Below are 17,397 nucleotides of genomic sequence, written 5' to 3' on the forward strand. Positions count from 1 at the left end.
TCATGAAACCTCAATTCGGAAGTAATGGGCCTAGCTCGTACCCAGCACTTTTCAAACCTTACTCAGGTTTATGGTAAATGTCCCCAGCACTTCTGAAATCAAACTGACGCCCATGTACACAATGAATGGGGAAGCCGGCGGTGGCCGCTGCTTTGCACCTTCTATGTGAAAGGGGCATAGAGGGCGCCAGCTGCGCCTGCCTGCCCCAATTGAACATTTTTTAATTTCACCGTGCCGCGCTGTGACGACATCTCTGCGCGCCCAATAGGAGAGGAGGTGGTGGAGGGTGAAAAAAACTTGCGGGTTATAGATCAGAGATGATCAACATGGAGGAAAAAAGTAATTTTGGCTGTGAGTCTGTGTGAGGAGCTGTGGGATACGAGACTGCACTCAGAATTAGTCTGACCCTTCCAGTGACAGTAGCGGCTAATTAAAACATACTTTAGGTCCACTATGTCACAGGAGCGTCTCTCTGGACCTGCCATCATCAGCATCAATCATACAGTTGCACAACAGATTTCATATGATGATGTAATTGATGATTTTGCTGCAAAGAAGGCTAGAAAAGTCAAGTTCTAGATTGCACTTTACACCTGTTGTGAAAGGGTGAAAGAGCCAGGTTAAAAAATCTGCTACAGTCTGAGCACTCAATTCAGATTATGTGAATAAGCCTAAGTGTATTTTTTTTTTATTTATTCATTTTATTTTATTCATTATTTATACATTTGAATGTGTGAAGGATTAGTGTGATTTACACACGTTTTTTTTATAAACACTGTATTTCATTCATTTGTCTTATTAATTTATTTATGCTATGGAGCTGCTGTGATACGTCAACGTCGCCGCCATATTGGATGTTCAAGACTGCGCTGTAAACTAATACAAGTAAATGGACTTATTTTCATAAAGCGCCTTTCTACAAAGAAATGTACGTTTTCCGTCTCATTTATTCATTCAAACACGCACTAATATACTTGGGAAACAGTTAGGCACCAAATATAATATATTTAATTTTCTCAGATGGCAAAAATAAGAACTTTATTGATCCCACATAGGAGTAATTCATGTTATATCAGCTATAAAGAACAAGGTAGTGCCGAAAAACAATATATATCCCCCTCACAAAAATAAGAAAAATAGAGAAACATATTTTCTCATCAACAAAGCATATTTTACATAAACATGTTTAAAATTTTTCAAGTAACAAAATAACATTTTTCAGATTATTTTTTGTTTTTTCAGATATTACACTTTATTTTATTTCATTGTCTGAAAATGGTTCAAATGTTATTTTATTGTCTGAAAAATGGTTCAAATATGTTATTTTGTTATTTGAAAAATTTTTAATTTGTTTTGTTGATGAGAAAATATGTTTTTCTATTTTTCTTATATATATATATATCTATAGCCTATATGTCTATGGTTACTACTATTCCAGCCTTTGTAGGACGATAAAAACAATCCCGGAAGTGAAAATGAAACATGAAACTTCATTTCCCGATTTTGATTCTTTCCCGGCGCCTGCGTCACCGACACACCCACAGCAGCGCTGTAAAGGCTGATTTACGGTTCTGCGTTAAATCGACGGCGTAGGGGTGTGCGTCGCCGCGTAACCCTACGCCGTAGGCTCTGCGTTGGTGTAACGCGGCACCATAAATCAGCCTGAAGGCAGCAGCGAGGCAGGGGCAGCCTGGACCCGCCACCACTTGAACTTGAACCGTCCACCGCTGCAGCTCAGACCGTCCACCGCTGCAGCTCAGACCGTCCACCGGTCCCCGTCCAGACTCAACCTGCAGGTAGGTGGGCTGCTGCCTGAGCGACCGCCAGCTTCTTTTTTTTCTGTTTTTTTTTTTCACTTTATTTTGTGTAGAGGGACATCGGCCGTCCCCCTGCAAAACACTGCAATTGTTAATACAATAAACCATTAATGAGCACAGACTTGAGACGTTTTCAGCCATTCCTTGAGATTTCCCTTAAAGGAAGAGTAGGGACAATCCCTTATTAAGGCTGGTCCAGATTTTTTTTAAATAAAATGTTAAAAAGTATGAAAGGAATGTGAAAAGATTTTTTGTCCCTTTTATCGGGTCTGATCCTCGTGAATTATGAGCAGACGTGTCTCCTCTTGCAGTTTGAATCCCATCACGCTCCCGAAAAAGCTTTTTTTAAGCGCTTTTTGAAACTTTTCCATCATTTGCGGGAGAAAAGTTTCTTCCAAACTTTCCCGACACTCCTTTAGCTTGAATGCCACCGTTCAGTCCTCCCAGACGAGGATGTCTGTAAACATCAAGTTGGAGAACTGGTTTTATTTGACGCACCCGGTCCTAGATGCGTCCTTTCCCCTATATGTCTTTTCATATATTTCTTTCATCTTGATTACTATGGAGGATTTTTTGTGCCAAAATTAAATAAATAAATAAATACATCATTAATTAATTAAAATGGGAATGAAATATATCATTAATTAATTAAATGTGTCATTAATTAATTAAAATTAGAATGAAATATGTCATTAATTAATTAAAATACAATTAATTTTAAGTAAAAATATATATTTGTTATTTCAGCATTTAATTAATTAATGACACATTTAATTAATGATTTCGTGTTGCTGAATCATGAAATGTAAATTTAAAACTGTCAGTTTCACTCGTCAAACTCAGTATATATATATATATATATATATATATATATATATATATATATATATATATATATATATATATATATATATATATATATATATATATATATATATATATATATATCAAAATGTTTCTAATGACTTTGTTAGTACATTTAAAGTCACAAAAATCTAAACCTTTAATGCAGAGCTGTCTCAGTTCAGGAGAGACCTTAGAGTGACGAATGTCTTCTCTAACCATCGACCTCAGAGAAACTGGTATGGCTTTTAACACTCTATTATAATGCTTAACAGTACATTGAATCCTCAAACTGTAACACATTACCAGTATCATCCAGAAAGTGTGCAACACCCCAGACTCCTTTCAATTTCCAATCCTCTATATAAACAGATTTTCTACTGAGCAAAATGTACCTGTTGTTCCATACAGGTGTGTTGTGTGGTGTAACATTATGACTATAAGTCAATTTCCAATACAGAAGTACTTGCTGATAGAAAGCAGAGAGTTTAAGAGGTAATGAGCTATAATCAAAGTCACTAGTGAGAAGAATCTCAAAATTTTTATCTCTAGATGTTAGGAGACAGGTTTTGAATGCTTTGGTTTTGTCGCAACTAGATTATTGTTTTGTAGTTTGGTCTAATACCTTAGTTAAAAATATAAAGAAATTACAAGTGGCACAAAATAAAGCTGCACGTTGTGCCTTATCATGTCCTTATAGATCTAATGTGTCCAGCATGCACAAAAAACTAGGCTGGTTATCTGTAAGACAAAGGTCTACGTATGTTATGTTAAGTTTTCTAAGAAATATACTGGTGACACGCTCTCCAAAACAACTTTATGACAGATTCCATTATCATTTTGCTCACCATGGGTACAATACTAGAATGACATCAGAAAGCAGGTTTATATTACCAAGGGTGAGAACAGGTATGATTCAGAGAACTTTTTTTTACAGAGCCATGGTTGGCTGGAACTCTATACCAGTTTATATTTCACATGCAGGTAGCAAACATTGGTTTAAGTTTCAGTTAAAACAATATCTTTTAAATTTTTATGAATGATGATTTGTCATTTAGAGGGAACAAATTGAAGGCTGAAATATAATTATAGGTAGTGTAAACCCTATCGTAATAAGGTGAAAAGTGGTCAAATAATTTTAGATAAGGTCATTCCAGGCAGGCATTGGTTATAAAGGTGTTTTATTTGATTTCATTTCTATGTATGTATGTCTGAGAATGATGGTGATTTAGTTCTATCCTCTGTATAGATTGTGATTAAGGGAGTTGTGTCTATTACTGTTTTGTTTTGTCATGTGTAATGTATGTCTGTATGTATTAAGTGTTTATTTGTGTGTTGTTTGTATGTCGGACCCCAGGAAGAATAGCTAATGCTGTGGCTAATGCTAATGGGGATCCTAAATAAAACAAACAAACAAACAAACAGCGTAGAAGAAAGTCTATTCCACCCATTTTTGGGAAATATGACCTCCTGTTTTATCTTTATATTATACAGGGATTGTAAACAAAGCAATAATAATAAAATAAGATAAGATAAGATAGTCCTTTATTACTCCCTCAATGGGGAAACTCACATGTTAGCAGCAGTACACTACGGACGCGAACGCAGGCACCAACAGCAAGTATAACTCGGCTTTAAGATGAATTGTATAAAGCCGATCAAACGTGTTTTCCATGTAAACCTCAATTCGGAATTATTATTTCCATGTAAACTCGATTCAATTCAATTCAATTTTATTTGTATAGCGTCTAATACAACAGAAGTTGTCTCCAGACGCTTTCCAGAGACCCAGAACATAAACCCCCGACCATTTATTACATAAACAATGACAGGTAAAAACTCCCCTAGTGGGAGAAAAGCCTTAAGCCAAACAGTGGCAAGAAAAACTCCCCTTTAGGAGGAAGAAACCTGGACCAGGACCTGGATCATAAGGGGGGACTCTCCTGCCGAAGGCCAGACTGGGGGGGTCGGGGACGTCAGCAGCACACAGCAGGCAGGTGGAAGCAGCAACGGGATGACCGGGGGGTGGGGACCGCAGGCCAGCACGCATCTCCCGAAGCTCCGGCCTGCAAACATGCACAAAAGAGAAAAAAGGGGGCCAGCACAAGAAACTACAGGAACGATGGACAAAAATGATAGCTATGAGATATTTATAATAAATAAAAATGGAAATGGAGAACAGAGGAAGGGAAGAGGAGAGGAGAAGAAGGGTGAGAGGCACCGCCCAGCGGATCATGCCGGTGCCCCCTGCAGCATAAGCCTATAGCAGCATATCTACCGCGAAGCTATATTTGAGACTAACTATTATAGTCTTGTTCTATAGCTGCAACTATGACTACTGACTCTAACACACTAGAGTTTACACTAACTAGAGGTTTACCAACACCAGCTAGAGGTTTACTAACACCAGGTTTTAAGTTTAGTTTTAAAGGTGGAGGTGGTGTCAGCCTCCTTAACCCAGATTGGAAGTTGGTTCCATAGTAATGGTTCCTGATAGCAGAACGCCTGCCCTGAATCTACATTTAGATACTCTAGGAACTACGAGTAAACCTGCACTCCGAGAACGGAGAACTCTGCCAGGAACATAAACTCAAACACTCAAAGGAAAATAGTTTAATTCGGAATTATTTAATTCGGATTAATTAATTTCAAATTAAAAACCATCTTGTAACCGTGGCCAGTGTGGTTCCAGTAACTAACTGGTGTTTGTGTCCTCAGCCCGATGGCCTCCAGCGACTGCCTGCCTCTCCAGTATGTGGATGTGTGTAAGGACGCCTTCTACTTCTCAAGTGAGTCTGTGTACTTGTGAGTGAAATGTTGTTGTCCACACCGGAGCTCTGACCTCACCCCCGTTCTCTCCTTCCATGTTTCCTCGCCAACGGTGCCGACTTCAGAGGTCCAAACAGGTGAGGTGTTTAACCGATCGCCGTGAAGCCACCGTGTCTGCCAGCGCTCGGACTCTGACCTGGTGCTTGTTTGTTGTTCTCTACCGCAGATATCTGCACGGACGCTTTCCAGATCTCCAGAACCAAGGTCTGCGTCTACATCCAGAGCAGGGAGCATAAGTTCCTGATGATCCACGACGCCAGCTGCGCTTTCCAGGTGGAGGACTTGGATTCGGTGGAACGACAGAACCCTGGTTTGTTTGTTTTATTTAGGATCCCCATTAGCATTAGCAACATTAGCTATCCTTCCTGGGGTCCAACATTCACACAACACACAAATTAACACTTAATACATAACAGACATTATACATGACAAACAAAACAATAATAGACACAACTCCCTTAGTCACAAACAATACAGAGGATAAATAAATCAGCATCATTCTCAGACATAAATACATAGAAATGAAATCAAATAAAACACCTTCATAACCAATACCTGCCTGAAATGACCTTATATTAGAATTCTTGACCACTTTTCACCTTTATTGTGATAGGGTTTACACTACCTGTAATTCTATTCAAACTTCATTCTGTTTCTTCCAAATGTCAAATCATAATTCATTACATTTTAAAAGATAATGTTTCAACTGAATCTTAAACCAATCTTTGCACATGAGAAATATGAACAGAGCCATGGTTGGTTCCAGCCAACCATGGCTCTGTATCAGACCTGTTCTCACCCTCGGTAGTAGGAACCTCCTTTCTGATGTAATTCTTGTAACCATGGTGATAAAATGATAGTATAATCTTCATACAGTTGTTTCGGAGATCGTGTCACCAGTATATTCCTCAGAGAATGTAACAAAGTATAAGTAGACGTTTGTCTTATAGATAACCAGCCCAGATTCTTCTGCTGCTAGACACATTAGATCTATAAGGACACAATAGAGCACAACTTGTAATTTCTTCACATTCTTAACTGAAGTATTTGACCAAACTACAAAACTAATCCAGTTGCGACAGGTGGTGAGGTGGAGCTACGTCCTGTTGGCGGTTGACAACACCCTGCTGATGTTGTCGTGTTGCACGGCACATGTTGTGAGTGGGCGGTAGACGTAACGGGCGGTAGACGTAACGTCCGGTAGGCGTAACTTCCGGTAGGCGTAACGTCCGGTAGATGTAACTTCCGGTAGACGTAACTTCCGGTAGTCGTAACGTCCGGTAGATGTAACTTTCGGTAGACGTAACTTCCGGTAGGTGTAACTTCCGGTAGACGTAACTTCCGGTAGTCGTAACTTCCGGTAGACGTAACTTCCGGTAGGCGTAACGTCCGGTAGACGTAACTTCCGGTAGACGTAACTTCCGGTAGTCGTAACTTCCGGTAGACGTAACTTCCGGTAGACGTAACTTCCGGTAGACGTAACTTCCGGTAGTCGTAACTTCCGGTAGACGTAACTTCCGGTAGTCGTAACGTCCGGTAGATGTAACTTTCGGTAGACGTAACTTCCGGTAGGTGTAACTTCCGGTAGACGTAACTTCCGGTAGTCGTAACTTCCGGTAGACGTAACTTCCGGTAGGCGTAACGTCCGGTAGACGTAACTTCCGGTAGGCGTAACGTCCGGTAGACGTAACTTCCGGTAGACGTAACTTCCGGTAGACGTAACTTCCGGTAGTCGTAACTTCCGGTAGACGTAACTTCCGGTAGACGTAACTTCCGGTAGTCGTAACTTCCGGTAGGCGTAACGTCCGGTAGACGTAACTTCCGGTCCGCCCCCTATCCAATCAGAACCTTCCCAACCCCCAGACCTGTAGAGGAATTGGAGAAAGACGATCAAATGTGTTTTCCATGTAAACTTCAATTCGGAATGAATATTTCCATGTAAACTCGAAGGAAAATGGTTTAATTCGGAATAATTAATTCCGAATTAAAAAACATCATGTAACCGTGGCCATAGTTGACTACTTTAGCTTGACTTAGCGTAGATTATGCCAGTGGTTCATTTATTTGTTTGTTTGTATTCATTAATTTTACTCAAACTCAATCATCCCTATCGAGGCCAATCTGAAGATTACATTTACAGCTTCTCCAGACAGGAAGTCGTTTTGTTAGAATCAAGTTCAAGTTGATTTTATGAATACCCGTAGGTAGATTTGTTTTGCAGTAGATGGAAGAAGGCATCCCACACACAATCTTTACAGTCATTAATTTGACACAGGACAAAAACAATGAAAACAATGAACAGGTTTGAAACAGAACAAGACAGACATGTATTACAGGTATTAGGGTATTGCGCAGGTATTACCATGCTCACTAACAGGATAAAGGTAGATGTTGCCCACAAGGCAAAGAACAATAAATAGAGGTAAAACCAAGGTCAGGTAGAAATAAATAAGTTAAAAGCAGGATAGACCTCAGCAATAAATCAAATGTGTTAAGATTTGTTTAAAAGAGAGACAGCAGCAGGGACAAAGCTGTTCATATAGTTCCTAGTTCTGGGGACCATGAATCTGCGTCCTGATGGCAGTAGCTGGAACTCACTCACTAAAGCTGGGCATACACTGTGCGATATTTTAAATCGTTTGATTCAGCCCCATCTCACACTGCACGACTAGATCGCGGAGTTCAAAAGTTCACAGCCCACGATTTATGGTCTCACACTGTACGACCCAATGCTCTGATGCTCCGTCTGCTCACACTATACGATCATAATCCTCACGTCGGACTTCTGTGTACTGGAACTCGATGCCGGTTTTGGGGCAGGGGTGGGCTGTGCCCACCCAAACGTGCGTCCTGCCCACCCAATCAAAGGTTATGGGGATCCTTTATTATTTTCTAATTACATGTTTTATATATATATACAAAAAAATCTTGGGCACTGCGCATCATTTTTACAACAATGAACGGATACCGCAAAAGCTGTGTCCCGGCGGAGGGACCCGACGTCCCAGCAAAATGAACACTTCTTTGTGTTCAGAACAGCAGACAGAGCGCACACTAAAGGCTGATTTATGGTTCTGCGTTACACCAACGCAGAGCCTACGGCGTAGGGTACGCGGCGACGCACACCGTACGCTGCGTTGGGGTAACGCGGAACCATAAATCAGCCTTTAGCAATTTGTGCCATTCTGTGTGGCGATAAATGAAAAAAGATTAGACAACGTCGTGATTGGACAAGGAACTGGCTGGGCAGACGTGGGAAATGCGGTCGTTTTTGTCTGCTATTAAAACATGATTTGTAATGTGAATTTGCAACGCTTTAAACTACAAATAATAGTTTTTGACTTGACATCAGAGATTGCGCATGCTCTCTGTGAAAGGATGAGTCAAATAGGGTCGCAGCTGCTTCAACTGTGTGATTCCTTCACGAGGAGCGACTAGGATTTCAAACACATTTGATTTTCTTGCGACCTCCCGATTCGTGATCAGGAGCTCGAGGTGTTAATCTCTCGTCGTTACCCCACGTTTACTGCACGAGGCACGACCAATGATTGGGTCGAAATCTGGCCCGATCGAAAAAATAGTCGCACGAGTGGAAAATCGGCTCAAAACGAGCCGATAATCGCACAGTGTCTGCCCGGCTTAAGGGATGGGAGGCATCATTTGAAATGGAGCTGGAGTCGCTGCAACTGTTTAGCGTCCAGCGACTCCAGGCCCAGCTGTGTTTCCCCAATCAGCCGACCATTTAATGATCTGGTTGAGGGAGCTCCTTTCTTTTAGGGGCAGGTTTCACAACCATGATGCTAGTGAAAAAGCTAAAACAGATTCAATACAAGCATGATAAAAAAGTGTCATCACGGTCCTGTCAATGTGGAAACGAGACAACGTCCTCAGACAGAACAGCCGCTGGTGTCTCTTCCTGCTCAAAACTTTGCAGTTCTCTTTAAAGTTTAGGGTAGAGTCAAGATATTTGTAGGACTGCACTTGTTCAATGACTTGTCCCTTAAAGGGGACCTATTAAGACATCTAATACATATTTTAAACAGGCCTTGAATGTCTTAAAAACAAGCTTTTGATTGTTTTTGCTAAACAAATTAGAAATTCAGCCTCTAAACCATGTCTTTATCTTCCCATTCTCTAACCTCATTATCTATGAGGGATTCTGAGTGGGCGGGGCTATGATAATGAGGCTCTGTGCTGATTGGCTGCCTGAATGACACGATACACCTCTACGAAAAAATGGTGGAAGCTCCGGCCGGCGGAGTTAGTTGTGGGCGTGGTTTCACGCATCGGAGGCCAACGTGATGTAAATCACTCCAGTCGTTACGTAACGACGGGAGCAGAATCTTATTGTCTCGTAGATCCACATCACACTGGATGGCTCATCCGGGCGGCTGTACAGACACTGCAGAATTTGGTTACTTTCCTCCTTCTCTGAGTTGGCAGGCTGAGGGGAGACCACTTTATATATGTTAAAGCAAGAGAAAACCTGTTTTTCAGAACAGGTCCCCTTTAAGCCTGATTTAAGGTTCTGTGTTAAACCAACGCAGAGCCTACACCGTTGCCGTGACGCTGTGGTGAATCCTTCGGACTTCTCCGTTACTCCATTTTGCCGCGGTGCAAAAGGATAGGATAGGATAGGATAGGATTCAACTTTAATAATCCCCAAAGGGGAAACTTCATTGCCACCATGGCCACAACAATACAACATAAGACAATCAACAATACACATTAAAAATGCCTCCACCTAGGGACAGCAGTGGATCAATACAACAGGAAAAAAAGTGCAATGTGCAGTACAAGGGTTAATATAGCAGCAAGACATGACATCAGCAGTCCAAGTTAAAAAGTCTGGTTGCTGCAGGAACAAAGGATTTCCTAAATCTCTCTGTGGAGCATCTGGGCAAAAGAAGCCGTCTACTTCTGCTACTTCTCGAAAAAAGCTGTACTGGGGATGATCATCTTGGGACAGGAAAGCTCTGAGGTTCCTCCTAGTCCTCTGCTCTGTTCTGACCTCCAGAGCAGAAGGGCTCATACCAATGACAGATCCGGCCTTTTTAATACGTTTATTAATCCTGTTCCTGCCCTCCAATGTCAGGCTGCCGCCCCAACAAACAACCGCATAAAAAAGGACACTTGCTAAAATGCCATTATAAAAAACATTTAAAAGGGATCCGGTGATGTCAAATGATCTGAGTTTCCGTAATAAAAATAATCTGGACTGGGCCTTCTTAAAAATAGAATTGGAGTTCATCTTCCAGTCCAGTTTACAGTCCACGTGCACACCAAGATATTTATATGAGGGTACAATCGGACTGTCCTTTAATCAAAATAGGGTCAGTTTCAGGTTTCTTCCTTCTCATGTCAATAACAAGTTCTTTTGTCTTGTCTACATTGTAACACCCCCCCAGAGTACTAGTTGTTTTTGTTTAGCTTCCGGTTTTTCCGGTCACAGTGAATCAAAGAGATAAGGACAACTATTGTGCAAAAAACCAAAACAACCCCCCCAAAAAAAATCACACAAAGAAAAGAGCGGTGAAAGTTCACGACTGCTTCACGAACCGGAACCAGAAATGCGTTGTTACCAAGCAAACCAATCACAGCCCTCTCGGTCTGCGATGGGTCGTAGTTCCATTTTTTGGGAGGTGCAGGTCAGGCTACAGTGTAGGCTACGGAGAGACTCCCGTGTAGCTGCGTACCCTACGCCGTAGGCTTAACGCAGAACCAGAATTCAGCCTTAAATCCTAACAGGTTCAGGTGTTTTGGCATTCTTCCTGAAATCAATTGCCATGTCTTTGGTCTTTGTTAGATTGAGCTGTAAGTACGAGTCTTCACACCACTTGACAAAGTTGTCAACAACAGGGCCGTGGTCATTTCCATTTCCTTTGGAACTTTGTCAATAAAGACCTGAAGGAGAAACAAGGCGCTCCACAGTTTGTTTAATCAGTTGTGCACCTCTTGAGATGATTGCTGGACTGTCTTAAAACGGGCTTTATGACAGTTCAAGACCATTTTTAACCTCTCCAAGTCAAGAAAAGCAAATGGACCAAGGCATCATTTTGGGGCACAAATATGATTGGCGTGTAACTTGTACTGATCCTATAAACTATCTGGATGTCCTTTTCCTTTCATTGTCTCGTTCTTTTCCTTTTCCAGACTGCAGGTTCCACATCCAGCCTTACAAGGACTCCTCCCATAATCAGGGGAACCCCGTCATGCTTTACGTCCAGAAGAACGACGAGAAGATAATGGTGTGCTGCCGTAACGACCGTGAAGTCTGCGCCAAGAAAATGGTGAGTATACCTTTTTTCATTTTTTTAATCTTTTCTGTGTAGTTGGGGGAAGATGGGAGATCCACACTGATCCATCCCAGATTGATCACTAATCAGGTTTGAGCTGGTGCGCCAGAACCAAACTTGATATGATTTAGATAAACACGAGAAACTTGTGCTGCGAGAAGGATTAGCACTCGTAGTATAAACACATACGCTTGTTTTTAAAGGTTAGTGACCTTTCTTTGAGTCCTGAGGTTTCTCTGTAGCAAAAACTGTATCTGATTCTAGTGGTTCTGATGAACATTTAACCTCATTCAGTATGACATTGGTTAACAGTAACACGTCTCGGTAGACTGTTCCTCCAGTGATGGGGAACCTCGGTAGAGGGTTCCTTCAGTAGATGTTGCCTAATACTAAATAGGCTACTAAGATCAAATAGTAATTCTTTACTTATGTTTTTACACAAGAAAAATACGAAGGAAGATTCTGTCGTTGTTTTCCAGCCACTTCACCAGTTGAGGAACATCTGGGGCCTCATTTAAAATGGAGTGCGCAGGATTCATACTAAAAGTGTACGTACACCCAAAAGCCGAAAATGGCGGGCGCAAAAAAAAATCCGGATTTATAAAACCGTGTGCACGCACACTTGCAGGCAATGTTCTCTTTATAAATCACAGTCCAGCTGGAAGGTTGTGCAGGTGAATCCGCCTCATACCCCGCCCTCTACACGCCCACTTCATACCATAAAAGGGCAATGCAAAGTAGTTAATGACTGTATTTGCATATGGACGAGCCTGCTGAGCATGCGCAGCGGCTTCCTGCAGCCTGTTGGGCGTCAGAATGAATGAGACATGTCGAGCCACCGTGCCACTGAATTTCACTGAGATCTGAGATCGAGATGTTGTGGATAGTAAATAGTATAAAATAAAGTGATTAAGTGGCAGCACGCCGTTGCTGTGTGTGTGTGTGTGTGTGTGTGTGTGTGTGTGTGTGTGTGTGTGTGTGTGTGTGTGTGTGTGTGTGTGTGTGTGTGTGTGTGTGTGTGTGTAGATAAGGTGATGAAAGTAGATACATAAATTGACAATATTAATTCGAGAGTAAATAAGTTAAACAAATAAATAATTATCATTTAGAGTGGTGTAGCACTATACAATGTAGAATAATAATATAGTAATATCCTAATATAACATATTTTTTATAAAATATTATAATTTATTATATCATATAACCAAATTATATCACCATACTATTTTATATAACGATATAATAATATTATAGTTAAACATCCCATGAGATTTCAGGCTCTGCGTCGTTTTAACGCGGAACCATAATTTAGGCTTACGCCCGCGCGTAAAGGTTTCACGCACGCGTAAAACTCATTATATTGATGAAAAAAAAAATCTGTGTCCCTTTAGGGAAGAAATGAGGGGCTCCTGAGTCAGTCCTGACTGACGCTGAGCTTCACACACAGAGGAACACGATCAGCGCTATTTTATTTTAAGTCTGATATATGTTGTGATATGTGATGACATTATTAAGATTATTACATGAATCTGGCTTCATTTCACCACCTCACAGCCTGCGTCGCCAGTTCCCCGTGTCTTAAGTAAATTCTTATGGGAGGGTCAGAGTTGCCGTAGGGATACGCAGATCTTTCGGTTAGTTTTTTCTTTTTAGATCCCAGCCTTTGCGTAGAAGGTGGCTTGCGCATCTTTCAGGCCCTTTTTGTGCGCAAGCGAGCTTTATAGATGAGGCCCCTGGGCTGTAAGTTATCTGCCGTGCAACGTTTTGACCAGATACTGAAGTGGCTGTTGTGTCTTCTGTCCGTCTTCAGGAACCTCCCAAGAACATCCAGGATGAAGGACACGAGGCCTTGTTCTACCAGACAGATGTCTGTGGGGACATGTACAAGTTCAAGTCCACCAAGTACAAAGGAAGCTTTCTGGGGTTCGACTATGACGAGAATGATCTGTATAAACTAGTGTTGCTCAAACCTGCAGTAGACGAGGTGGATGAACGTTGCCATATTATTCAGCCTCTAGTTTAAACACGGTTACATGATGTTTTTTAATTCGGAATTAATAATTCAGAATTAAACTATTTTCCTTCCAGTTTACATGGAAATAGTAATTCTGAATTGAGGTTTACATGGAAAACACGTTTGATCGGCTTTCTCCAATTCCTCTCCAGGTGTGGGGGTTGGGAAGGTTCTGATTGGATAGGGGGGGGACCGGAAGTTAAACTACCGGAAGTAAAACAAACTTAGCCGCTACAAGTCCTGCCATCTGTTCTTTTAATTATTTCCAGGTCCTCCAAGCTATTTATTAAATAAATGGTCTCTGCTCTTGACCAGCGTTTACGGCGTGCTGCATCTTGAAACTTTGTTTGGAAAACCAGCCCAGCGCGGAATATAAGCGTCATGGAGACAGAAGGGCGCACTGAGTGGCAAAAACAGCTGCAACTAGTGGAGAAGACGGGATAACAGCCGATTATCGGCTTAAATTAGCATCAGTTGGACTTGACAGTGACCCGTACAGTTACCAAGAACCAGTGGTCCATGGACATTAATATTTGGTACAGTTACCAAGAACCAGTGGTCCATGGACATTAATATTTGGTACAGTTACCAAGAACCAGTGGTCCATGGACATTAATATTTGGTACAGTTACCCCAAGAACCAGTGGTCCATGGACATTAATATTTGGTACAGTTACCAAGAACCAGTGGTCCATGGACATTAATATTTGGTACAGTTACCAAGAACCAGTGGTCCATGGACATTAATATTTGGTACAGTTACCAAGAACCAGTGGTCCATGGACATTAATATTTGGTACAGTTACCAAGAACCAGTGGTTCATGGACATGAATATTTGGCCACGAATCCAGTTTCCTGATTTTTATATGTAATTAATTTCTACACCGGGGAAATACACGAAGCAAAGCTTGAAGACAGACAAAAGTCTTGACGCTTGGTCCGACTTCAAGGCAGGATTTGTTGTAGAAATTAAAGTAATGAGGACACCGAACTTTATGATTTGACCGTTTAACGTTAGCTACCCAAAAATCCAACATTACCTGATACAAAATGGGAACCGCAAATCCACGTTTCGGTGTCTGGAATCCAGTTGTTTCTGTGAATTGCAGCGATCCATTTGTCTCTCTTAAGCTTATTTTTCATCAGTCTATAAAACGATAACTCTGATTTCTTGCTAAATCTATGAGTACAGTCGATCCCACAACAACTTTTTCCCATTTTAGATGTTTTCCAGTTGCTCAAACTGAAAGTTTACGCTGCCACTCAGTCTCTCTGCCACTCAGTCTTTCTGACACTCAGTCTTTCTAACACTCAGTCTTTCTGTCACTCAGTGGTTTTAACCCGCTGTGAAGTCCCATCTGTGACGTCATGCGCATTCCCTCTATATGGACCGACCTGAGACTGTTGTTTTCTTCTGTATCTGTACGAGCTGCAGATCTGTACAAGTGTGTGTAGAGGGTCTGGTGTGGGGGCGAGGACTTGTATGTTTTTGTATTTTTTCCATAAAAACCAATAAAAAAGTTTTCCACCAAACCCGTGTGAATGAACACGTTGCTGTCGTCTTGAGCTGCGTCGGTCCAGCGTGCACGCTGATGTAGAACCTGTTTGGGTTCAGCAGCTGCAGAGTTAGAAACACCAACCGATCATGAGTGAAAGGACCAGAAGGGAGGGATGTTTCTGGAGAGAAACGCACCACCACACGCTTCTTCTTTTCTTACTTTGTGATCAAATCAGGTTTCTGATAGCATTTGTCCCCTGGAATAGTTGGTTTTTCCCAGTGTTGTGCATGAACGAGTTCAAATGAACACGTTCATTTCTGTGAGAACGTTGAACTGAACGCACATATTTGCAAATAAAGAACGTGAACTTGTTCATTCTGCAGATCACTAACTGGAATTTGAACTGTTCAGATTATGTGAGTTTCAGCTTCACTGTTTAGGTCCAATTATTACGGAATACATTTCAGCACATTTAAAATACTCAACGAGACGATGACAACTTCACACTACATTACCCACAATGCAGTGCACACTAGCATAACAACGGGCACCAGCTCCATGGCAACGGTGGTCCGAGCCCGGTGCATCTTTACATGACCAGTGAAGAGAGAGAGACGTCAGGTGATGATCCGCTTATGATTTTACACATCGTCTCCCAAAGAGTCCAATGGTAAAAATCTAACCTTTCTGTGCAAATTATGTCCACCTGCGCTGAGAAAACAAGTCTGAACGTCTACCTCGTCAACTTCACATTTGAAACGACCCCAGTCCCCCTGCTGCTCCTTCAGGGGGAGGATTTACCAGCAACAGGTGAACAAACAGATAATGTTGACATTGTTGGAGATTTACAGCCTCTGAGTAAAGTTGAAAAGCCACTAGGATAAAACATGATTGTGTACAGTGAACAGTTTTAGGATAGTCTGGCATTTCATTCGTACTTCTCACCTAAAAATATTGAAATGAACTGAATTTGAACTAGTTCAAAGTGAAAATGGTGAACTATGAACGTGAACTTTTAAACTATGTGAACTGAACTTTGAACTAGTGAAAAGTATGAACTTGCACAACACTGGTGTTTCCTGCCGTGGTGGTACTTCAGAGTAGCCTGAGGTACTTTAAAACATAACAAAGATATGTTTTTACCACCTTAAGAACAGCCAGAGTGGCCCGTTTCTCTCTCAGGCTAGTACGGAGGTGCTAATGCTTTTATCTCCTGTCGTTTAGATTATTGTAACGCCCTGCTCTCTGCCCTTCCCAAAAAGAACATGTACAACCTACAATTATTACATAATTCAGCTGCACGCGTGCTGACGAGGACCAGAGGGCGGGAGCAGGGGGGCAGGGCATTAATACGGTTTATGTTTGTGTATTTGTTTTATGTAAAGCACTTTGTGCTGCATTCTATGCATGAAAGGTGCTCAAGAAATAAAGTTTGATTTGACTAGTACTTCACAGTAGCCTGAGGTACTAGTACTTCACAGTAGCCTGAGGTACTAGTACTTCACCGTAGCCTGAGGTACTAGTACTTCAGAGTAGCCTGAGGTACTAGTACTTCACAGTAGCCTGAGGTACTAGTACTTCACAGTAGCCTGAGGTACTAGTACTTCACCGTAGCCTGAGGTACTAGTACTTCACAGTAGCCTGAGGTACTAGTACTTCACAGTAGCCTGAGGTACTAGTACTTCACAGTAGCCTGAGGTACTAGTACTTCACAGTAGCCTGAGGTACTAGTACTTCACCGTAGCCTGAGGTACTAGTACTTCACAGTAGCCTGAGGTACTAGTACTTGTACAGGGTGCAGCCGGCTCCTCCTGTTCATCTCTCTTCATGCGTGACGAGTTGTGACTTGAACGAATCAGAGTTCTGCACAAGCCCTGCTGGATAAAAGCTGCAGCACCGCCTTGTTTCCCCGGCAACGGCTAAACCTTTTAAATAAAAACAGGGTTCCTACGGGGCCTGGAAATCCTTGAAAGTGCTTGAATTTCAATGTTGTGTTTTCAAGGCCTGAAAAGTGCTTGAATTTTAGTTTAAGTGCTTGAAATTATAACTCTGTGTCTCAGTAAAATGAAACATAACCAGATGTTTACAACACAATATA

The 17,397-nt window shown here is 41.6% G+C and overlaps 1 protein-coding gene across 1 annotated transcript; it reads left to right on the forward strand.

The window, feature by feature from the left end:
* Positions 1-1,686: 1,686 nt before the first annotated feature.
* LOC133441426 (interleukin-18-like) lies at positions 1,687-15,583 on the forward strand. Its single transcript, XM_061718705.1, has 5 exons — positions 1,687-1,796; positions 5,379-5,566; positions 5,656-5,799; positions 11,643-11,779; positions 13,596-15,583. The coding sequence occupies exons 3-5, from the start codon at positions 5,733-5,735 to the stop codon at positions 13,806-13,808; spliced, it is 417 nt and encodes a 138-aa protein (XP_061574689.1). The 5' UTR covers positions 1,687-1,796; positions 5,379-5,566; positions 5,656-5,732; the 3' UTR covers positions 13,809-15,583.
* Positions 15,584-17,397: the final 1,814 nt, after the last annotated feature.

Source organism: Cololabis saira, chromosome 4 (assembly GCF_033807715.1).
Source record: "Cololabis saira isolate AMF1-May2022 chromosome 4, fColSai1.1, whole genome shotgun sequence".
Classification (NCBI taxonomy): Eukaryota; Metazoa; Chordata; class Actinopteri; order Beloniformes; family Belonidae; genus Cololabis; species Cololabis saira.